This window comes from Anopheles arabiensis, chromosome 3 (genome assembly GCF_016920715.1).
Source record: "Anopheles arabiensis isolate DONGOLA chromosome 3, AaraD3, whole genome shotgun sequence".
Taxonomy (NCBI): Eukaryota; Metazoa; Arthropoda; class Insecta; order Diptera; family Culicidae; genus Anopheles; species Anopheles arabiensis.
In genome coordinates, this window is record NC_053518.1 from 34,780,142 (window position 1) to 34,804,178 (window position 24,037).

The window sequence follows — 24,037 nt, forward strand, 5'->3', positions numbered from 1 at the left end:
TTAGTGCCCCTGGGAAGGAGATGACCGGGGGTAGGAGGGATGACCAGTACCGGAAGCAAGGGTTAGCAAATTAGTTCCAGCATGTTCAGGTTTCTAGCGTTGCTGTTGCTGCACGACAGCAGCATGCAGACAGCAGCGCCACACAAAACACTCAGCGACCCATAAACATAAAATGGCACCGTCACTAATCGATGAAGAGAGGTAGAGAGAGAGAGAGAGAGAGGGGGTAGAGAAGAAGAGGAAACACGCAGTTTTGTCACCAAACCGAGAAGGCCAATAACCGCCCCAAAAATTGCACGCGGACGACGCTGTGAAGGCGCGGTGGTGCACGTTGTACGCCCGCCGGCGCATAACACGGGGAAAAAACGCATGACACTGCAATTTCCCTACCCACACAATGGCACACCGGAGTAGCATTTTCTGTTGTTTGGTTTGGTTGGTGGCAACAAAAAAAAAGCGACACCAAATTTGTTACCAAATTTTAATTTCGAATCAATTGTGGGTTAGCTTTTTGTTGCCCCTTCTGCATCTCTTTCTATGGCCTTCTTTAAAAAAAACATTGGCACCCCCGCGAAGGGGACAATGAGAGTGGGAGGGCAAAAAGGGGGACACAAAACGCAATTTTGACGCTTCTTCAACCGGTAACCGGATGTGATGTGCGTCTCTCGGCGTGTGTGTGTGTGTGTGTGTGTGTTAGTGCTCCGTATCCGGTTCATTCCAGCCCATTGTCTCTCTTGCCCCCACAGAAAGGTTAAATTTTGCACAACGCTATTAAAAATATCTAAAACAAACAAAATGAGGCCTCTCTTTTCAAAAATATCTAAAACATACAAAATGGAGGCCTCTTTGTCCGAGAGCACACGACCTACCCCGAAATTCCACTAGGAGGTCCACCTCGACACACCTTGTTGTGTCGCGTATGCGATTTTTGCGCTGCGCAATAGACAACGGCGGCGGCGGCTCACACACACACACACAATTCATCAGCAGCAGCATTGACACGCAAAATATCCACCTTATTCCAATCCATCGTCACATGGAGAACAGAGCACGTGGACGACAAAGAGAAGCACGCGGTGGTACCTTTGCTGTTTCGCAACGTTTTTTGGGGTTAATCGTTTGGAATTAGTTGTGGTTGTTGCTTTTTTTATTTTGGGAGATGGGATACACTGACTGTGCAGGTGAAGGTGAACCTTGTACCTGTGGGCCATGAGGCAGCATCACACACGCGCAAACTGGACGGTGTTGACATTTGAGGGATTCGCAGCTTCCAGCGCGCGTTTCAAAATGCCACATACTCTCCACACTGTCAACGTGGATGAAATGTCAAAAATATGAAAAATGATTTAAAAAAAAAACACAGCGAGCGTTCCTCTCATTGCACTGCAAATGATGGGCAGCAATTACACGCGAGTGCGCACATAACAACGCACGTTTGCGCGACAATGTCGGTGGTGCTGCTGTTGCGTGTTGTAGCGTGACCCGTGGGCGCGCGCGCGCTCTCGCGCACGCTCCTCTGGCTAAAGCGATAGACCAGCTGCCGATGCCTCCACGTACAACACTCGTTGCTGTTGCACACCGAACAGTTCCGCTGTCGATTATAATTGTTCATATTTTTTCATATCCCTTTCCCGGGGTACCCCTTTGCTAGCTTCCTCCCTCTAAACACATCCCGTGATGGCCGTGGTGAGACCATGCTTTAAATCGACGCCTAATACAAACGGGGGCCTGAACGGGGTGGCGACTGCGGCAGTGGTGGTGTCTCCTCCTCGTGCGCTGCTCATTACGCTTGATATATTTTCCAACAATCACAACCACACACACCGAACCAGATGAGGCGCTGGTGTGGGGCGCGCAACGATGGTGCAATGTAGGGAAGGGAACTGCTACACGTTCCGGCATCTGGCCGGCTCTCTAATGGCGTGCGCACATACATGAGCATGCAATGTTGAAGAGCTCGGCGTTGTTCTCTGCTCTGGTTCCACACTCCAATCATAATCTGATCAAATCCGGAAGCAACACTTCCTCCCTTTCTTCTCGGCGACCTTCCAAGAGGTTGGGAGAAAGAGAGCAGGCGGGGGGGGGTAGTTGGCGTTGGACCTTCCTACTAGAACTAGAGCCCGTTCATTTTGGCCCGGTACGTGTGTGCGGATATACAGTTTTCTTCTTTCTTCTGCCGCCAAACCGTTTCTCGGTTGAATCGCCTTCAAATCCCGTTAGTAGTAGAAGCTCCCTAAAAAAAAGAGTGTCTGTGTTGGTGTGCCGGAGATACGGGAAATCGGGTCGGAGATTCGAATTCGATTTCGTCAAGCCGTGCCCGGTCCTGCAGCTTCCTTCCGTTAGCGTTTTTTTTTTCGCTACATTTTCACACAAACACACACTCGACTCGACGGAGATTTTCTCTGTTTCTAAAAGTAAAAGAGAACCATACATAAAAATATAGCCAACAAGCGATCAAACACAATAAATCCATTCTGCCCTCCTACCTCCCCATACACACATATAAACCTTCTTCCTAGGGGACACGGTGGTTTAGTCGCCGGCAACTTGCCAACATACTACACAGCGGCCGCCGCCGCCTCTGTGCTATCATAAAGCTATATTTTTGCGGCCCCACAGCCCTCCCCCCCATTTATGACCGTTTTCAACGCGACCGACCATCATCAAACCGACCGGACCGTGTAATAGGCGGACACGCTGCCGGCTTTGGTGTTCCGCAAAAAAAAAACACGCACACACGGTTTAATTATTTGTCTTTGCTTCTTGCGACCACCACCACTCGTCCACTTCTCTCTGGATGAGTGGTTAACGTTTGACCAAGCCGCAAATTAAGCCACCCAGGACAGACGGACGGACAGGTATATTATGTATAGAGAGGAAGGATTGATGGTTCCAAGGAAAAGGATTGATTTGCGCCCAAACGGCGGCTTGCTGGATCGGCAAAAAGCCAATCACGCAGAAATTTGCACCACCATCAAATGGCGGAAATCATTAGGTTGCGGCGTTCGTGGTGCTGCCCCTGCCTGCTCGTTGATAGAGGCGAGTGGCTGCTTTTATCTTTTTGTGCAGAGGACGTCTTTTATGACTCTTGCCTGTAATGCGCAAAGAAGAGGGTTTGAGACGCTTGTCCGTTCCAGTGTGCACGCTCTCTCTCTCTTTCTCTATGCCGATTGGAAGATGCAGTTTTATCGGCGTTTATGTGATCTTCTTCTTCTTCTGATGTTCTTATGCTTATACTCCGTGATACTCCAACTCCAGACTAAATGAAGCGGTTGCACACATGTGCTAAGTATAGGACCACTCTTCAGGCAATGCCAATTCGTTCACGCACCAATGGAATGGAAGAACACAACTTTACTACCACTCTTCTGCCAGTTAACGCATTCCGTTCCTTCAGCTAAACGATGCTAAAAGAAGAAAAACATGCAAATTATTGCAATTGTGTATCACTCGTATCACTCCCAGCCCTGCTTGCTTCCCAGTTCTGGCCGAAGAATGGTTTTAATTGATGAGTAATAGCATCATTCCGGGAGGTGGCTTAGTAAAAAGTAACACTTTTGCAAGTGCACACGCTCACACGACGCTCCAGCGTTTCTATTTAACGAGCATTAAGAGCATCTCGATACGCTAGTGGCGTCCCTCCATCAATATGCCCACAGTACGCACCGACGCGGCCATTGAACGTGCCACAAATTAGCAACAAACGCAGCATCATCTAGCGCGTGTGAGTGAATGTGTGAATTTCTAGGCGAATATGTTAGCACCAGCTATTTATCAGGCAGCCTTCTCCTTTTGCTTGGGTGTGAAGTGGCCAGAGCCGCGGTGAGTCACCGCTTGCTACATACACACGGCGGCTCGGTCAGTGTTGTCTCGATACTTACAAATGCTGACGGATGCAGATGGTGCTGAACATTCCCCTGCCGGAGCGGTTGGGGCGGCTGGGTCGACAGGATGACGTGCCGGAGCGTACCGTTTTCGTCCACTATCTGCTGCATGATGTGGCCCTGCGGTACCTGCATCGGCATCGCCATCGGGGGCGTACCGTTCTGCGACACCATTGGCAGTGTGACGGGACCTGTGTTGGAAGAAGGGAGTAGAGAAAAGCGAAATTTCATTAGTATATTAGTACAAAGAACGGAATATCTGGATAATTTCCATCTCGCGTAGTAGCATCATCGACAAACTTCTTCATGAAGGAAATGAGCGCGCAAAAACCGGGGGAAAACGCTACACCACAGGTCATTGGCGACGTTGTTTACGCTTTCAGTTTTTCCCCCACTTACCCACCCACTCCAGTAACCCCACACCTCCCACAAAACATCTTCATGCCCTGCACTGATTGAGAGATAAACCTTCGTGCTGCTGGTGCTTCCGTTTTTTTGTTCTTATTGTGGTGTAAATGTGCGATTCTTAAAATATCCATCGTGTTTGGTGGACCAGCCACAGCAAGACGGTAGTGGGGAAAGAGGGCTCGACCTGATTTTCCCGACCGACGCTCCGGCGCAGATTAAGATATGCACGAAACGAACACTCCTCGCGATATTGTTATTTATGTATGCACTTTTCAAAGAAAAAGCGTGAAGTAAGCCGACGAACGTCACACATGGGGAGAAGGGCGGTAAGGTAGCAGCGAGGATCGAGGAGTCAGCCAATATTAAGGAGGTCAGACCATAAAACACAACAGATGTGCGTGTTGTGACGGGGTGATGGGCAGCGCAGTACCTGGTAAACCTTAGGTCAGACATTCCAGGACACACAGACACACGGACATAACACACGCGTCTCGTCAAACAGAGGAGCAGACGCGGATGATTCCTGTGCAACACACCGTCGTGTGTTCGGTTAATGCCCTCGCGCGAAAAAACATGCCAATTGGTGGCAAATAAACACAAACCGCCGCACACCGGATGTCTTATGCCCCTTCTCCCCTTCAGACGGTCTGCCGAAATCCGTTCGACATCCAGAGCTGAACACAACATTTCAGCTGATTTCAGCAATCTTCTGTTGACGTAGAGTGAGGCAGGGAATGTGTTTGGGGAGAGCAAAAGAATGGCACCAGTACCGTTGGTTATGCTGTTTTTTTGATGTTGTGTTTCTCAGGCATTATTCGGCCAACAGAAAAGCCGAAAAAGCCGATCACGCGACCGGAGTGACCGGATGAGGAGCCAGAGACATAAAGAACAAAATCTGCACCAAACGTTGGCGTCTTTTGCGCAGTTGGAAGTGATTTTAACAGTCTGTTTGCTTGTGCTGGTGGAACATCTTTCTGCGACATCAGCATAACAAAGAGTGGTAATTACCGATCTAGAGGAGCTTCTTGCTCGATGTCCTCAAGCATTGCAGTACTTGTGAGTAATTAATCTGGAGTAAATGATCCTCCAATGATTCTTCCCACCATCTCTCTCTCTCAACTCTCGGTTTAGGTTCTCCAATTGCAGAACTGCATCGACGGCCCTACAGTAACTGCCCTTGACGCGTAAATTCCCAGGGTGCTCATCGTGTGTTTGATGCCACTCCCGGGGCGTCCAAAGCAATGTCCAACCAAGCCGAAGGGAACTCGCAAGGAATCTCGCGCCTGGTGAGGACGGGGACACGGGAAACATCAACAACAACGCGAGACGCTAATTGACACCTAAATGCTGGTCTGTGTGCACCACCACCCTGTCGGGAGAGGGTGTGTATGTGTGTGTATTCCCTCGGCAGTCCCTCCGCTATTCCCATCGGTCCCGCATTCCCTCAACTCTCCCTGACGTCCAACGTTATTCGCTTTGGACACGCTTTCTTCACGCGTTCAGTAAGGGTGTGCGTGTCAGGGCGCGTCTGGCAAAGACCATGTGTGTGGCGTGTGTTGGTCCGATCAATTGATGAACGATTTTTCACCACAACGAGGGTCATCCCAGGGGAGAGCATGCAACATGCGGGTTTGGCGGGTGCACTATTCTGCAGCAAAGGGAATTCAACAAGGGTTCTATCATTTATCGCTAGATATTTATGGAGCTATGGTGGGATGTTGAAGATGCAGATTATCGGCGTGCAGTGCAAACGATTTTCCTATACACAGTAGTCGACAATTAATGACTGTTTTCTCTAGTTTTCTACCAGCACCAGCAGTAGCATCAGCAACAAACAAATGACAATCTTCTGGATAATGATTGGATATCTTTGCCTTACCAACGAACAGAGCTGTTGTCCAGCGACAAACACTGCCCTTCCATTTTTTTTTCTCTCCAAACAACAAAACACACTCCAACGAGAGGCCCAGACATAACTTCGGGAAGCAACGGAGGCCCTAGGCAGAGGACGCGGAGGACGCCAGGGCCAGACCGCCAGACAGTCATTAATATTTCGTGTTTATATACATAGACAACTCGTGCGCTTCAGACTCCCCAGACGCAAGCCTCTCGCTCTCTCTCTCACACACACACACACACTCCAAGCCCTTGTAGGTCGTTTCATCTCCCCTTGCGCCACCCCAAAACCCGCACGTGTGATGGCAGAAACCGAATGGAAATACATTTCGGGGTACTAACCCGATGCGTACTCGACCCAAACCAACCCACCAACCACATAGCGCTAGAGCATGCATTTTGCGTTCCACGAGCTCTCACACGCTCTCACTCACTCGTCTAGGCGGATTGCTTCCCTTTCCTGCGCATAGCGTAACATGGAGCTCCAGTTTCCAAGCGCCATCATAACCCAACCACCACCCTACACGCCGAACGAGCGAAGTTGGAGAGCAGAAAAAAAGAGCATAACTAATCAAGGTCATTATTTGCACAGAGTACAATCAACCCGTTTCGCGTGTCAGCAGCGTGCCTCCTTGGGCGTACCGTCCGCCCTTTTCTTTGCTCCCCCGTCCCGGTGGTCTCTTTGGGTGGGAGAGTGCTGAAAAAGTGCACAAGAGAGAGAAAGAGAAGAGAAAAAACCCCCCAAGAACGATCATCTTCTACCCACCGTTTAGAACTCTCACCTATCCCTTCCCTTTAAGGCGAGTGTTTATGTGGTGGTCGTGGTGGTGGAACCAGTTTTGAAGTTCTTCACCTTTCTGCGCATCTTTTCCACCTTCGAACGATGCTCAGCTGGGCAGCCAAAAAGAAGGGGTACGCAGCCCCTGCAAACCCCAATCAACGGCCAAAAAACCGGTCAAGAATATCTGAATCTTTTCGCTACAGCGAGAGAGAGTCCTACCACAAATATGCCCACACACACACACGCTTCGAAGTACGTCGTTGCTTGGTGGGAGAAAGAAAGATTCGATGAACAAAAATCAAAGAAGCAAACAAACTTGGAGGCGAACGAATCATCGGTGGTCGCGTGGAACGATCAAACCATATGTAGCGGCGGCTGCTTTGCAGCTTCTTTTGCTGGCGCCTATGCCCTCAAGCAACCCTCCCAAAAAGTGTGCCCTTCACCACACATTCACCATCATCGAGAGGCAGCCAGAAGGGCACTTTAAACGGAAGCAGGGAGAGAATGAGAGGGGGGGGGGGAGGATTCCAAAATTCCATTCTCGAAAATGCCGAACAGCCAGGTTCTTAAGGGCACACGGCGAAAGAAAGAGAGAACCTTCCTTCAGGGTGTGTTTGTGCGGATGATGATGATGATGATGCTGATATGGAGTCTTGCCCGTAATAGGCTTCAAGCTCTTCTCATCCTCTCTGCCTCATTTTCGACCTTTCATCATATGATAAACAACAATAAGTGAAATCCCGTTACCTAGCGACGAACCTCCTGTTTCTCCTCATCCTCTTGGGGTCTTTTCCTTCGTGTCTGGTACGCACTCTGCAATCCTTCCAATTGCTTTTCGTAGCGACCTTTCCTTGCTTGGCGTTGTTTTTCTTAACCCGTTCCTACCGTACTAGAGCAGCAGCAGCAGCGCCAACATTCTTGGCTGTATTGAATTTGGTGCTTAGTCCGTTACCTTAGGCGAGTACTGTGGTGGAAAGCTCCTTTTCGCGGTTATATCTTTCTCTTGCTTGAAGGAATTGGATTTTTTTCTTATTTTTGGGGATCAAGTTTAGGTAAGAACCCAAGACCTTTTCAAACAAATTACTGTATCTCATCGTAGAATATGTATTATATAATCTAATAAAAAGAACACATTAAACCAATTGGCTTAAACCAGACATAACAACATGAATTTGCTCTTCAATTCGCTTGGTTAAGTACTACGAAGCAAATCGTTGAGAAATGATCACTTCCAAGAAACATTAAACGTTGTCTCTATGGACCACAGAGCGCTGATACACTCTAAAGCCACATTTTACGTATCTATCTATCCGCACCGCACATGACCTCTCTATCGCGCAATGCATTTGTCCCTTGCGGCTGCGGTGCAGCATTAAGTGGAGATAATATATATATATTCGGTACCCGGTGTGGCCCTTGAGGTGGCTCTAACTTGCATCACCATCCCGCTGAGGGGGAGGGAATATCTACCACGGGAGAGCACGGGTGAGGGAAGGAACAACGTTAACGTTAGGGTTTACGATCGCGCAATGCTGGTGGTGTACGATGGTGTCGTCTTTTATAGGAGAACATTGGGTTGATATTTCAACATATTGGAGAAGCTTTAGTGAGACGCTTTTCCACATACCACATACCGCCCTGTGGACACCACCACGTTGTTTTGGGGGGCAAAAGATTGGGGTCAACGTGTGGCAGAGAGTACACCACTTTTAGTGCAATTCTGTACCGCGTCCCATGAGGTAGGGCAGTACACTACCCTCGCGTACAGCCCCGAGACCAGAGACTGGAGAATGACATTAACGACATGGTTAAGAATTGATGGCGACATAGCGAGTGTGTTTTTGAAATAGATGGGTTTCTCCGACTGCTGTAATCGATTCGTGGAATTTATGTGTCGGAATCGAAGCCACACAGCTAGTGGTAGTGCTTTCGTAAAGATTCATTCATCATGCATCTCCAGGGTTGAGTGATTCGAATTACGAATTGCATTTAAAGATCGATTCAAAGCTAGTATTTCATGAAGTACAGTAATAGGACATTAATAGAGGCAAAATGTGTATTTTTTTTTTGAGTTTTTTAATCTTTAAACAAGTGCAGAGATGAATCTTCAAGGATCTCAAGATTCAGATTCATGAATCAGTATTAGAGACAAATAACTTATATCCCCGAAAGAAGAGATGTAGCATGATTTAAGCGTCATGTAAGTATAAAAACGTCATAACGACTCGCTAAGCATTTGGTATATATTAGGATTGAACATACGACTTTTGGCGTAAAAGCCCCAGCGCTAGGCACGACGCTACGAGCCAGGTCAAAGACGACAACGTTAATTGCTTATTATATACATGGATTAGCTCCAGATAAAAATGAATACTGTATCGGTAAGTAACAAAGAAATAACGCTGTATGGAAATGAGTAGCATCACAATAAATCAGCAAAAGTTCGCCAAGTTGAACATACCCATTAATGGTAATGCCAGCACGCAAGCCACTGAAATGTGCATTTAATGCTGGAAATTACATTCACCATGCGATCTAACCATCACGAATGGCAAATCGTTCATCCCTTGCCTGTTCGGCCTGGGAAAGCATTTTTCCCAAAACCCGAACCAAAACAAAGAGCAATAAAAGGTGGACCGTTTGCGATAAACTTCAAGTAAGTTGTACGTCTAATTTCGACCTTGTTCGCGCGATGGGGTGAGATGCGAAAAAAAAACAGAAAGACAAAAAAAAGCACCGTACGACATTAGGCACCGTGGAGAAGAAGCACCGTCTTCAACCTTTTCAAAACCATCATCATCTTCATCGTCATGTGGAAGATGTGATTCCACCTTCCTCTGCACACACACACAGACACGAACGCGAAACAATCCTCTTTCACCATAGCCACCCAGCCAACCATCTCGAGCAAAGTCAAACGAGTTTTTTCGTCGATACTGCGAAGAACAGCCGGGCCAAAGTCTACACACATGCACACGGAGCAAAAATCGATGCGACCAACAACTCCAGCAAGACACGGTTCCCTCTCCAAGAGACAACGGAAGACGCTACTTCTCGAGATGTGGCCGGAGCGGAGCAGCGGCTTGAAACGGATGCACGAAACGACCTTTAATGATAAATACGTGCGCCGCCGCCGCCGCGCGCTAGAGAGCGCTCTAGAGTGGTGGTGGTTTTCCCTCCCCGTTTTCGCCCAAGGTCCACATGGTTTGCCACGTCCACGGCAACATCTACCAGCATGTCCTCTTCCCCCCCCCCTCCCTTCACCACATTACTGCGCGCTATTCCAGAAATTCTGCGAATCGCGTCTCAATCGCTCCACATGCGCGCGGCTTAAAAGTTGCCCCTTTTGCGGCCTCGGCCTAGGGGATGATGCTGCCAAATGGGGGCGCAGCAGCAGCAGGGCAATTGGGCGAAGGGAATGCGGTGAACATGGCGAACCACATTCTACGAGTTCGGCGAGTTTTGCACTACACCGCGAGGGGACGATTCGAGCTGTGATGATCATCCCTCCCCGTTCATGCCAGGAGCTCGAGAAACCTCAGCCCAGATGATGATGACGATGATGACGCTGATGATGACTTCGATGGCTCGCGCGATGACAAAGAAAACCGGCCACATCACACCGCGAACACCGGGAGAAACAAAAACTCGCGAAAAGCGCGCCCTCTCGTCTTCCCTTAGCTCCCCACTCTCCCCAGGAACTGCTCAAATGCCTTTCTCGGTTCCGTGTGTTCTTCGCAAACTATTCGCACCACAATCCCCATCACTTAACCTCACGAGTCACTCGTGACGGTAGTGGTAGTAGTAGTAGTAGTGTGTGGACACATACATACACACACAGACACACAGTGACAAACGCATCCTCACAACGGCACAACCAGTTTCTTGCCATCCACACCACCAACACCAATTCCGGTTGCTGGCTCTCTCGCGATGGTTGGGTCTTTCCCAGTAAGCTGCCACCCCAACAACCCCTCTTCTGGTGAGGGTGCGCAAACCACCTACAACGAGAGCAGCTCGAGATCGGTAGACGTGTCATACGTCCATACAGCAAGAGACAGAGAGACACGCACACACAGCCGTGGCTTGGGCGACACACGTTATGCTTTTATGCTTATCATTATTTCAGGACAGCCTCAAAAACGGGTTTGCCTGAAAGAGTTCCGGGATGCAAAAACACACACCACATGTTTCAGTGTTCAATTAGTGGGTTTTATCGGCATTTGGGAAGCTGTTTAACATACATTTTAACCTGCTGGAGAGGCTATACCCTGCGCGCACGGTGACCTTTCCGGGCTTGTCGCGGCAAACTCATGAAGATGAATGTTTCTAACCTGCCTGCCTTTGTCTCTCGTTGCGCTGCGTGCTATTTGTGGCCGATGACAGCAAGTGCTGCAATCGGAAACATGCACTTGTTGCTCACCGAAACAATGTTGTGATAGGCAGCACTAAACACACGCCATTATTATCATTTAAAAGCCACTTTAATTTTGTTGGGCACAAGTGCGCTTTGTTTTAGGGCGAAATAAAACCCGATTAATAGCTTCTCGAGAGTTAACAAGTCGTTAAAAAATAAACCATGTTGTTGCGTGTTTGGCTTGTCGCGAATGTCCCCCACCGCTGTTGGAGAGGAGTCATCGCCACAGACTGTCATAAAGCTGTGTGGCAACAAATGCCACAAATGCAATGCATGCATTTTAGTTTTTGTTTGCATTTAGAATGTCAAAAAAATATATAATACAACAACCATTCATTTACATAAATATAAATCAAAATTTTTCCCAAGACCTTCTCCTCCCTGTTTTTAGGCACAAGAAGGTTAATTGGCGGAAATGGTAGAGGTTAATCCGTGTCTGCTATTTTTTTTTTTGCATTCGTTTTCCGGTGCACAACAATGTTCTTCCTCTTCGTTCTGTAGGCTTTTTGCTGCTTTGTTTGCTTTTGCTCAGATCGGAAGAATATCACTCGCAAATAAAAACAGTCAAAAGAGATTTCGCGGATTAAAAGTCTAAAAATTCGCACCCATTAGCAGTTAAAACGTCTCTCCCCTGATCATAACAAACTTTTGCTTAATTGCACACTGAAAATAAAATAACGAGGTCCTCCGCGTGTTCCCAGAATTTATGTTTTCCATTTCAGATAAAGCGATATTCTTCCCGCGTATCTCTGTTTAAAGCCCGGAAGAAGAAGAAAAAACCTCCATCAAATGATGTGCATCTGGGAGGACCAGAAAAAACAATGCATTTTAAGAAAATTGCATCCCCATCCATCCATCCGTGGCGGGTCCGTGTGTCTGGTTGTTTGTTGATGGTTCGTTTAGAGATAATTAAAACTTCCAGACCCGCCCGCCCTGCCCGCCCGTCCGCGAGAGTGTCCTGCATCCGGTCAAAGTCTCGCAAACCAGATTTCCAACGGAGCTGCACTCGCACAGAATGCACCGTGTTCTGGAAATTCCAAGCTTCGCAAATTGCAAGCGATAGAAGAGTGCATTGGCTATACACCATAATATTTACATTTTTAGATTGAAAAAACCCACACACCGCATTTTAACACACAATCAGACAGCGTCTGTGTACTCTCCACTCCATCATCATCATGCTCCACGAATTATTATTTATTGTTGTTCTTTGTAGAACGATTGCGAGAATTACTTGCATTAATCGTGAATCGTAGTTCGTGCCACTCTGCCACAGGGAGGAGGATAGGGAGGTACGGATCATAGGTCAGTCGCAAAACTTTGATTGCACTTGCCTCCGACACAACAATCACTCTTGTAAGGGGGCAGGGTTTGGCAAACGTACGGACTAGTGGAAGGATTTATTGTTGTAAAGAAGATTAAGATGGACTTGATGTGGTGTAAAGGAGATCTTTTCAAAAAGAAGAGAACGTTGGTTAAACTAAATCAATTAGTTTTGTCAATTAGTCAATTTTTTTGTGTATGAAAAATAAATAAATCAGAATGGCGAGGACTCCGCGGAATTTTGCACTCTAAATGGAGATCAATCCACTTGCTGCAAAGAAGTTCCACGCGCTGGATATAGCTCGGTCAGCTCAATTTACCGCTGTAAGCTTAATGTACCTCTTTAAGGTACATGCAGCTCTTTAAGATAAATGTACTCCTATAAGCTCAATGTAGCACTGGTAAGATGAATCTCTATAAGAGCTCAATTTAGTTCCAATAGCTCAATGTACCTGCTACAGCTCAATGGAACTCTTTACACTCAATGTAGTTTAGTGAGCTTAATATAGGCCTGCAATCTCTAGTAATCTCTAGTGAAACACTCAATGCAGCTCAAACTCAATGCAGCTCAAACTCAATGCAGCTTTGTAAACTGCAATGTAGCTTAACACGCTCAAAGTTGCTCCGTCACTAAACAGTTAAGTTCGATAGGCATTAAGAAACTCTAGATACGCTTTCTGAATTAGTGGTGGGACCTCAGAATCGGACCTACCTGATTCCGATTCCGTGTTCAGAATCAGAATTCCGTGTTCAATTTCGGAGCTGATTCTGATGCTGGAACCGATTCCGATTCCGGAATTGATTCTGGAGCCGATTCCGAAGCAGTTTCCGGAGTTGATTCCGGAGCAGATTCCGGATTTGACTCCGGAGCAGATTCCAGAGTCGGCTCTGGAGGCGATTCAGAAGTCGGGTCCGGAATCGACTCCGGGATCGAAATCGACACCGGATTCAGAATCGACTTTGGAATCGACCTGGGAAATCGCAATTTGCTACGGTAATGGAATCAGGATTGACTCCAGATAGCTCCGGAATGAATTTAGTTCTTGAAATGAAAACTTTAAGAAGCGAAATAAATCCGGGAATCACCATGAGAAAGGATCGTTTACAAGATTTTTTTTTATTTTTTCGCGACTATTAATACATAGCATCATTAGACCCAAACGCCATTCTTATGGAGATGCCGACTCCGTCTCTAAACTTATTATTCTGATTTTGGAGCCAATTACGATGTCGGAACCAATTACGGAACATATTCCAGAAAACTTCGGAGGTAGCCGGAATCGATTCCGACGAAATCTTCACTTTTTCTCATCACTATTTGGAATCCACGTCTTTATACTGAATCAACATTTATTTACAAAATGCTTTCAGTATTTTTCAATGAAATCGATGTGGAGTATAACTTAATACGCATCGATTCAAGGAGTAAGGGCAGAGCTCTCACTTCATAGCGAACCCGGTGGCTCTAACTCTCTTCACAGAACACTGGATACAGCTTTCTTGGAGTTCAGCTAAGCCACCATCCTCTTATCGGTAAAATCCCATTCCATTTGACTACTTTGTTGGGACGAGATTTGTTTCTGTTGCTGAGCTAAATAGAGAGACACCCTCTATATTATCGTTTACGACCTTTGTGGCATTTGCTAATATCTTTCGTCCATATAAGAAAACAGATACTAAACAATACTAAAGACTAATGTAGTTCTAGAAACAAACGTTTACCAAAGAGGGGATGGTGCTAGAAAAGATATTACCAACAAAAGAATTTTACGGTGTTCACATCTGAAGCTACAAAGCTGCAATGTCGGAAGTTCTCGTTGCTGTTACTCAAAACAGAAGTTGCCTATCCCTGACAGTACAACAAAACTCAGCTAAGCAAACGCGAAGAAATTAATCCGTGCGCATTTGTTGACGTTGTTCGCGGTACGAAGGGTCAGGTCAAGCAGCACACATCTCGCCATTCATCGGAATCGAAACACACATTCCGGCGGTCCCGGGAACGTATGCGTGTTTTCCGTTGATAACTACCTATCTCGCTACTAAGAAACCCTAAAGTATCATTGTTTACTACTAGCGCTTCTCTCGAAGCGCGCGCACGAGATTGTTGTTCGCTAACTCTAGCCAAATCCAACTCAAATCACCGGCGATGCGGTGCCCGTTAATCTTTGGCCCCTTACCGTACTCATGATGCACCGGACAGGGATGGGGACCTGGCGGCGGTGATCCATAGTCCGGGTGTGGGTAGTAGTACGAGTGGTCGGAGTAGTAATCGCCGGCGTACGGCCCTGCTGCGATAAAGATGCCACCGGCAGCGCCGGCCAGTCCACCGTGCCCACCATTTTCGGCACCGTGCGGCGCAAGGTGAACGTGCTGCTGGCCCGGCCCAAGCGGTCCCGGCAGCTGACGCACAAACTGAAGCACATCGTATCCGCCGCCTCCGCCACCACCGTGTCCGCCCGTGGCATTTGTTCCGCCGCTGGCAACACTGGCCGCCGGTGCACTGCTCACCGAGACGGGCGAGTGTTGCTGTGATGAGGGCGAGGGCTGCTGCGAGACGGGTTGACCGTCGGACGCCGACGACAGCGAGGAGGTCGATGAGGTTGGCGTCTGTGCTTGGCTGAGGTGATGGTGGCTGTTCAGATGGTGATGGTTCGTCGACTCCGGCGAGGTGGATACCGCCCGTCGAACCATGGTTGTGGCTTGAGGGGGTTTTTTTCCTGTGGAATATTGTCAGCAGGACACACGAGGACCCAGAGGGCCAGGGATGCCCGTTCCGGCGGCAGATGTCCTACTACGCGCCTGTGATCCTGTTGCTTCTACTTATCGTGCACTTTCACACAAAGAAACACACTTCTCTAACACTCTAATCGCACAAACACAAACACACTCGCTCAGTTTCACTTTAGTGCGCTTCTCCACAACACGACCAGATCTAGAAAGGCTTTCCGGTGTGTGTGTTGCCTATTTTTGCCTTCAAACAACCCCCTGGGGTTTGCTTTTATCAACTTTTACCCCCCCGTTTTACAGGCCTTCTTTGCCACTCGTCTCCCGTTCGACACACAACGACGTTTTGATTGCTTTCACTCGCGCACACACACACACTTTTAGTCGCGCGCCCGGCCTGTGGAATTCACTTTTTGTGGACCAAACGGCGCACCAGCGCACAAACCGCAGCACGACGACGACAACAACCGTACCGTGGGTCGCACTGGATATCTTTTTCACTCACTTTTCCTGCTCGAGACTACTATTCCCTCTTTCTCTCGGTTTGCCAGCGGCCAGTGCGAGCAAAAGTGCGTTTGCAGTTAGGTTTCACATGACGCTAGCCGGAAGTAGATACTGTTATAGGGCCATGCACAGCCACACACATACACACACATATACACTCATTAGGCAGACAGCAACACTGGCGCGCTCGTGCTGTTGCTGCTGCTGCTGCTGTTGCTGATGATATTCAGATAAACGCGCGTGCGAGAGCTTGAACACGGACTGCAAATGGAAAATGAACTTCATTCCCTGGTTTTTTCTTCTTCCCTGCCACATTTACAGAGACACACACACACATATAGACCGTCCGAGACATTCGACTTCCGTTTGCGTGGAATGTGTGCGTGTGTGTGTGTTTCTGTGTTTTGCCAGACGCGGAAATGGCCTCTTTGCTGGTTGGAGTCTCTCCGTAGTTTCGGCGTGTCAGCAAAGGATGCACACACAACAATATCGCGGTTACAACACTCTCTGTGGCCGCGAGCCGTACACTGGATCACATCTTAAGCGGATCTCTTCAAAGCCTTATCGTCCGTATCGTTTTCCGGAGGACTTTAGTTAGCGCAGTTTAGATCGTTTTGGGAACGTAACACCCAATACAGCACGGAGAAAATATATGCTCAAGTCTCGCTTCCCAGCAGACTGTGACAATCATCTTGGCGATCTTTTCATTTGAAGAATGATCCTCAACCCCACTCAAACACCGAAATTGGAAACGTCAAGACGCGAAAGAGCAAAATGCCACATCTCCCAGCCGGACGAGCAAACGTACGAACCACACACACACTTGACTCAATTTATCTCACTTGAGCCCCATATCCGTGATCTCTCCGCTTTCGACGATCAGCAACATCATCTTCACGGATTGTAAGACGGGTATAGGGGTAGTAGGAGGTAGTAGGCAGAGGACGCACATTCAATTGTAATGCTTTCCTGTCTACACCTTCCCGCCCTTGCAAGCCCCAATGAATCCAATCGGCCAGCTGCTTCTGCGTCTTATGGCCGTTGCGGTGGAGAGGCCCTCCTGCCACTTGGCTTCGAACAAATTTGGAACGCAATCCATCACATCGTCCTGCAGAGGCGAGGAGAAGAAGTGTGCAAATCAAAGACATCAGCCTCACTCTCGAATTAAAGCAAATCTCAACCGGAACACGGCGGACGTCAACGAGTCACAATTGGGAATGCTACTGGTGGACTTGGGATGTGTTGGAGGCAACACAATTCCACACTGAGATCTCTCTCTCTCTCTCATGCAGAGCTACTGCTCCATACTAAAGAAACCTTACAGCAAAGTGGCAGACCCGTACTAGAATGGAGCACACTTCTTCGTCAATGCTTTTGATAAGAAGAAGTAACGGTCACTTGTGGGCGAGAAGTAGATGACTGGGCGCGCGCGATATCTGGTTGGTGAGGCTCTTACTAAAACCCACAAGCTCGCTCCCTTGGTTACTGTCTTGAAGGAGCAACACAGCCACGGAATAGTACGACGTGCAGCGTTTGCGGCCAGCGCTTCAACAGAGCTCCAACAGAGCTCCAAAAGAGCGCCAACGGAATGGAAAGGGACACTAAAATTGCAAGTTATATGACAAAACACACACACCACTGCGACTGCGAGAGATTGTGTTCTGCCCTATCCGAGCCGTCTGTGTTGTGGTTGGTAATTTATTTAATCATAGCCTCTGTGCCATTCCAAAAACACACGAGTAGAGGGGAGAATGCGGGGACAACGTTGTTGTTCGTCGGGGGAGGGTTTTCCCTTGCTGTGTTGTTGCACAAAATTGTCATTATGCGTCGCCCGATTCGCCGACTGTTGCTAACTGCCGGGGCCACTCACTGTTGCTCTCTGCTCTGTGTGACGCGCTTCGGTGACTTCCCTTTATTTTGTCTTCCTATTTCCTTTGGCAAAGAAAACCCACCCAACGCCCAGATCAAAACGTTAACGTCATCAAGCAGTGGGGTTTTGTTTTAAAAAAAAGTTCGTCGTCTCCTTTCCTAGTTTCTCGACTACTTTTGCCAATGCCTTTCGGGAGATGTGTTTCAATCCAAAAAAAACCCCACCAGTCGGCTTTGCGATGGAATTTCCATTCGCGCCGTGCAGATTTCCCAATCCCCCATGCACGATTGGCAACATGCAGCAGTGCGAGCGATGAGGACGCCACGAACAAAGGACGAGCGGAGCGAACTCGGGGGGGGTTGGAGCAGGCTCCCCCTAACAGGAGGGCGAGCTAGCAAAAACCAGCAGCCGCCGCGCAGCAGATCGACGTCATCTCCACGCGACATGGCGACTTGGAGGGTAACCTTAGCAACCGAAAACTTGTATGCTGCTGCTGCTGCTGCTGCTCGCTTACTTGTGTTTCTTCTTCATTGCATCTTCTGTGGACTCTCTAGCGCTCAGTAGCAGCAGGGAAAACCACAGCACAGAGACAAGGATAGAGAGAGAGAGGCGACTTTTTCTAGCCTGTTTTCTTGAGCGTTTGTTACTGCTCTTCGCACAAAAGTCCCTACAATATCATTATTGTATCGTTCCAAAGTGCAAACTGCACCACCACTACTCCCCGGGCCCACTCTCCTAGCACCCTTTCTACTGCCCCCTTTACCACCCATCCCACTGGTCGTCCAAGCACGTCATCAAGAAGAGACAATAATAGTTCAGTGTGCTGCTCTTTCTCAGTGCTTCTTGCAGACCCTTTCTCGGTTGTCTTGGTTCCCTACTCTACATTGGCCACCTCAAATCACCCCCCTTGGCATCCCTCTCTCCTTCACCACACATACACACATAGAAACACACGCGAGCACGGTTCCAATTGGCAATTTTGAATGAAAGGAATGTGCCGATCTTTGCAGAAAACCTTCTCCAAAGCGAAGAAGCAAAACGAGCAAAACATACAACAAGCACACTGACGCACCCACACACACACACGGCTCGCGCGAAACTAGGCCGCACACTAGCGACCCCCGGCAGTCCAGCGAAGGGAAGGGGAAAATGTATGCTTTGGTGTATGCCACCCCCTTCCACCACCACCCTGCTTGCCTGCCTGCCTTGCAGCTAGGAGTTGCATCTCCATCTTAACACACTCACTTATACTTGGCGAACTGCTGCTGCTACTCATCGAACCCCCCTTTAGGGAGAGAAAGGGAGCAGCAAACTACTTAAAACGTGGCAACATTAATCAAACACACAGCGCAACACACAGAGAGAGAAAGAGAGAGAGCGACCAATCTCACCCACACACATACACACACACAAAAACGCGACCGATACAAAAGAATGTGCAACAGAGCAACACACATTGGCGGGCAGCAGTAACGACAAAAACGAGCTCCAACGCACGTACGCACACTAAACACACACACAGAGACACACTGACTGCAGCTTGAAGCGACAGTTGGAGCCAACCACCCCCTCCACAAGTGTGTGTGTTTGTGTGTCTGTCAGTGCTGGTGAGCCAAAAGGTTCGCCGCTTGGTGGTTTTTCTTCTTCTCACTATGCGACGGGCGTGAGAGATGTGTGCGCGCCCGCACGCATGCAAAAGCTCGAACAGTGGGGGGGTTGGTTTGGAGTTGGAAGGAAATTAACTTAACCAAAAAGGGGACCGACCTTTCCAAAACCACCCACTCCCAAACAAACAGTGGAATTACAAAACTTTGTCAAAGATTCGCAAAAAAAAAGAAAGGGTGAAGCTCCCAGAAAAGCTCCCACTCCCACACTGTATTAAGTAATTTATTAAAAAAAGAAGCAAGAAAATAATTGCTGTATGTGTGTCTGCACACACACACACACATATTTCATGATAGTGTTTGTATCTGATTTCGGTGTTTTTATCCAGTTCCATGCCACCCGTTCTTGTAAGTGTCTCTTCTCTTCATGAAAAGCACATTCCACAGCTGAACTCCCCATTTCAACATCTCTCTACTCTCTCTCTCTTTCTGTCTGCCTCCCTTTCCATTCTGCATTGTCGCGAGCTTTTACCATCTTCTCTCTCTCTCTCTCGTTCCCTTCCCTTCAAACCCTTATGCTGTGCAGCAGTGGTAGCCAAACAAAAAATCGCAACAGTTACGTGGCACACAACAACGCGCGGGCAAGAGAGAAGGCCTTCTCTTGCGCCATCCGCTTCTCCTCCGACGGGTTCGGGTTTTGGTGCAGCCATGAGGGAGGGGAGGGGGGCAGCATAAAAAACACGCGAAAAGCAGGACTTAGCAAAATCTCAACCAGTCTCCAGCCCTCCAATAACTCACCCTCCCTCCTACTCTCGCGCCCCCCCCTTAGACGCGGCCCCGCTCGCTATCCACTTTGCGGGTGGAGTTTATTGAACTTTCGGGGCTGCGTGGCTCTCCACACCCGGTCGGTCGATCCGGTATGTGGCAGTGCATGTGTGTCTGTGTGTTTGTCTTTTCTTTGCGTTGGCCGTATTTCGCTTCTCTCTGTCTCTCTCTCTCTCTCTCTCTCTCTCTCTCTCTCTCTCTTTTGCTCTTCAAGTGGATAATGCTGTTGTGTGTTGGGGAGCTTTTTTCTGTGTGTTGCTCGTGTGCGTTCTTATTACTTCGATCACTAGCGCACACACTTGAACAAGCATAAGCATAGAGTGAGGGGGTGAAATCTGAAGGGTTGCAGCAACAACAACAACAACAAAAGTGCTGACCGACTTAAGCCGCGTTGTGCTTTAAAAATGCAAATACCACGCATGAAGTGGAGAAAGAGATAGGAAATTGCAAAAAAAAACACTGTCGAATTCAATTGTCATTTTGTGTTTTCGGCATTTTGTGGTTGAACATTGGAACGTTTGAAAACCCCCTAGTCCAGACACAACCCGAAGTAATTAAATGCCACAACAGCAAGAACAACCTCTTCAACCACTCACTGTGGCGCAAAGGAGAGACAACCCGAGTGAGCGGGTTTTCCACCCGTTTTACTCCTCCACGTGTCCTTCACGTGGACTCGTCTGGTCCAGATTCCACATTGCGCATACCCACAGCTACGCACACACACACACAGACATTCAGCTCAATATGTCCTCTGTCCAGTTCAGAACACAGCAATACAGCAAACTCAGCCAAATTGCTCTTTTTCCGTCCCCACCAACCAAGGGGCGGCTGCACCTGCTGTCTGCTACTGCTGATGACGATGATGCTGATTGCAACTTCTCCTTTTTCCCTTTTGGGAGGGGTTTAGGACGTTTGTGGCAAAAAGAAAAACGCAACAACAAAAATGTCGCAACAAATAGATAAACCATTGCATTCGTTCAAACTCGTTCATCGTCATTCTAATTTCATTGCTGGCACCGGCACACAAACACACCCAAATACAGCTTTTATGCAACAAGCAGACACTCACACCATCTAACAACACGGTCCCACAGCACCAGGTCGCGCACTGGTCGCTTGGTGTGATTCATAAAGTCGCGAGATGGGCCAACAAACGGGCAGCCAACAAGCGTAGCATTGCGATCATGTTCACCACCAACAATCAAGTAACCCAACCAACAATAGCAACAAAAACACTCTCTTCTATCCTTCTATACTGTCACAATATCCTCTAGCTTACAGTCCCTCTCCTTTTCCCTTTGAAAAGAGAAAAAGAGAGAGAGGAAGAGAGAAATTTGCATGAATGACTTGGGACTTAATAAGCAAATGGGATAAGAAAAGAACGCCACGACAACAATGTGAAGCAGCAGCAACAGGCCAACGATCACCTTCACTATCTCCTCCCCCCCCTCCGACCCTTCTTCATCGGTCTTCTCCTTAAACACTCCACGATCGACGTTGTCATTTTCTCTCTTCTTTGCTCACCCTTTTCTATCTTATTCTATCTCTTTATCTCTCTCTATCATTTTCATCCCTCTCTTTCTATCGCTCTCTCTCTCTCTCTTTCTCTGACTCCCTCGGTGAAGCTGTGGGGGGATACCACTGTGATCTTTAAATGCCATTACATTCACTACACCACCACCACTACTACTGCACCGATACACACAATAGTACAGAGAGCGCACCACAACACTCTGGTGTGCCAACGCGCCACCACTAGAGCGAGCATAAATTGCTCCAGCAGACCTCCTCCCCTCCATCCACCCAACCTTCCCTTTCCCCCGCCACAACACAACAATAGAGCAGCGGCGCAGTAGTCAGCAGGGGCCCTCGAATGGCGGTGTAAGTCATAATTTCACAACAAGCGACCAACCCCTGGTATGAGAAGATAGGAAGAACCGGGGGAAAGGAGCAGCAGCATTTTACGCCACGGGGTAAAAGAAATAACTAACCAACAAAACAGTAACACAACGAGTCTTTCCCCTCGCACCAGCAGGCCTCCTCCAGCCAACAAGGTGGACGTTGCCTTTTTCTAGTATCTTCGGCGTACACACGAGAGAGATGATGAACCACGCAACAGCAACAATAGTAAGCGCGAAAAAGGGAGATGACTTTTTCGCCAGCCGGAACAAAATTTGCCATCTTCAAGTTGTGTGCATGTGTGTGTGTGTGTGTGTGGAGAGGTCTTTCTGTGATGTTCCGAACAGCTTCAAACGCACGACACGAATCACGCGCGTTGTACAGTTGGACCTCATTTTTTGGGGTCAAAGGGCGGCCTTCTTCGGGGGGGTTTCAGGCTTTACAACAGGAACCTTCTCCTCGGCATATCTCGCTTCGGATGTGATACACTTTTGACACTAGGAATCACACACACACACACACACACACACGCACGGGCACTGATCTTTCACCAAGAAGCAATCCACCGCTTATCATCGCCCCCGGACGGAGCTGTTAAGGTCCCCACAGTCGAAAAACTTCAAACAAAAACCCCACGGGACGATCGAACTTTTCAAAAACTCGCGTACTACACACAAACACACACTTACAAACAGAGAGAACTGGTCGAGAGGAGCATTAGAGTCGCGCGCACGCCTGCGATCGCCGCGTGTGAAGTGCCACGAATACGGAATGCCAACCCGTCGCGGACCCGGCAACTGCGGCGCGACATCAACTTGCTCTCTCACGAAAAGCATAAGCCGCGCGGCGATGGTGGGGGTAATGTGGGGGCAAGATGGGAAGCAGTCGACAATTGCGCCACTGCAGCACAATGTTTTTTTTTTTTTTGTGTGTTTCAGTTGCTCTCAAATATCGATCGCGGAGAGTGGTGGTCGCTGCGTTTGAAAGAAACAAGCGGTGATCATCACGCGGATCATCTCTCTGTTGGGATTTGGTCGATTCCGAATCGTGGCGAAGATCGCGAGAGAGAGAGAGAGAGAGAGAGAGAGAGAGAGTGCATACGATCGAAGAAGAGCAAGAGAGCGAGCTTTGTATCTTGAAATTCTTACCAAACACAACAAATACACACCGAGCGGGCGACAATCCAAAGCAACAACTAAAACACACAAATCCCCCACCTCTCTATCTAATGGATTTGAAAACCTGGAAAACCCCGCAATCGAATCATCTGTCGTGATGGCGATGTTGATGCGAGTAAACACACACCGCGAGTTCGGGATCACGTACACACCAAACTTACAGCACGAACCATGGCGGCTGCCTTGCTGCGAGACAGCAACTGAGTAAACATCCGCTTCTGGTTCCACACACCTCTGTGGATTTGTCATCCACAAAACCAAAAGAAGTCACTAAACAAGAGCGATAGAAGACACACTACTGAAGTGGCTGAACAAGCACAAACCCAATATCTGAGATCTTGTCTGTGCAAACCATTGGGAAGCTCCCCAACAACAGATGATGATTATGATGAATCACATCCACTGCCATCTCTACCAGAGATTTGAATTCCAACAAAATTGCATAAGACACTATTTCAATGCACCACCAATCCCTTGAACAAAAACCGTTCAACAGAGAAGGGAAACAAGGGCCACATAGTTGACATTCCTGCAGTCTGCAGCTACGCCACGTACTCCAAAAGACAAGCAGCAACAGCAGCCACAGCAGCAGTATCGAAGATAAAAACAACACACAAGACACTTGCTCTCTCTCTCTCTCTCTCTCACTCTGTATCTAAGCTCAAGCAAACTGTGTAATCATGAAAGAAAAAGTCGTTGCATTTGTATTTTGTTGTTGTCGCTT

The 24,037-nt window shown here is 48.2% G+C and overlaps 1 protein-coding gene across 6 annotated transcripts in view; it reads right to left on the reverse strand.

The window, feature by feature from the left end:
• LOC120903819 (fibronectin type-III domain-containing protein 3A-like) overlaps window positions 1-24,037 on the reverse strand; it is a 60,387-nt gene that overhangs the window by 13,603 nt on the left and 22,747 nt on the right. For 3 of the 6 annotated variants that reach the window (XM_040313453.1, XM_040313454.1, XM_040313455.1), the window contains exons 2-3: window positions 14,887-16,198; window positions 3,882-4,075 (exon numbers count right to left, since the gene is read on the reverse strand). In XM_040313453.1, the coding sequence (XP_040169387.1) occupies window positions 3,882-4,075; window positions 14,887-15,400 (708 nt within the window). In that variant the 5' untranslated portion in view covers window positions 15,401-16,198. Of the gene's footprint in view, window positions 1-3,881; window positions 4,076-14,886; window positions 16,199-22,824; window positions 22,901-24,037 lie in introns of those variants that run through there. The other 3 variants (XM_040313450.1, XM_040313451.1, XM_040313456.1) reach the window with 2 other exon arrangements.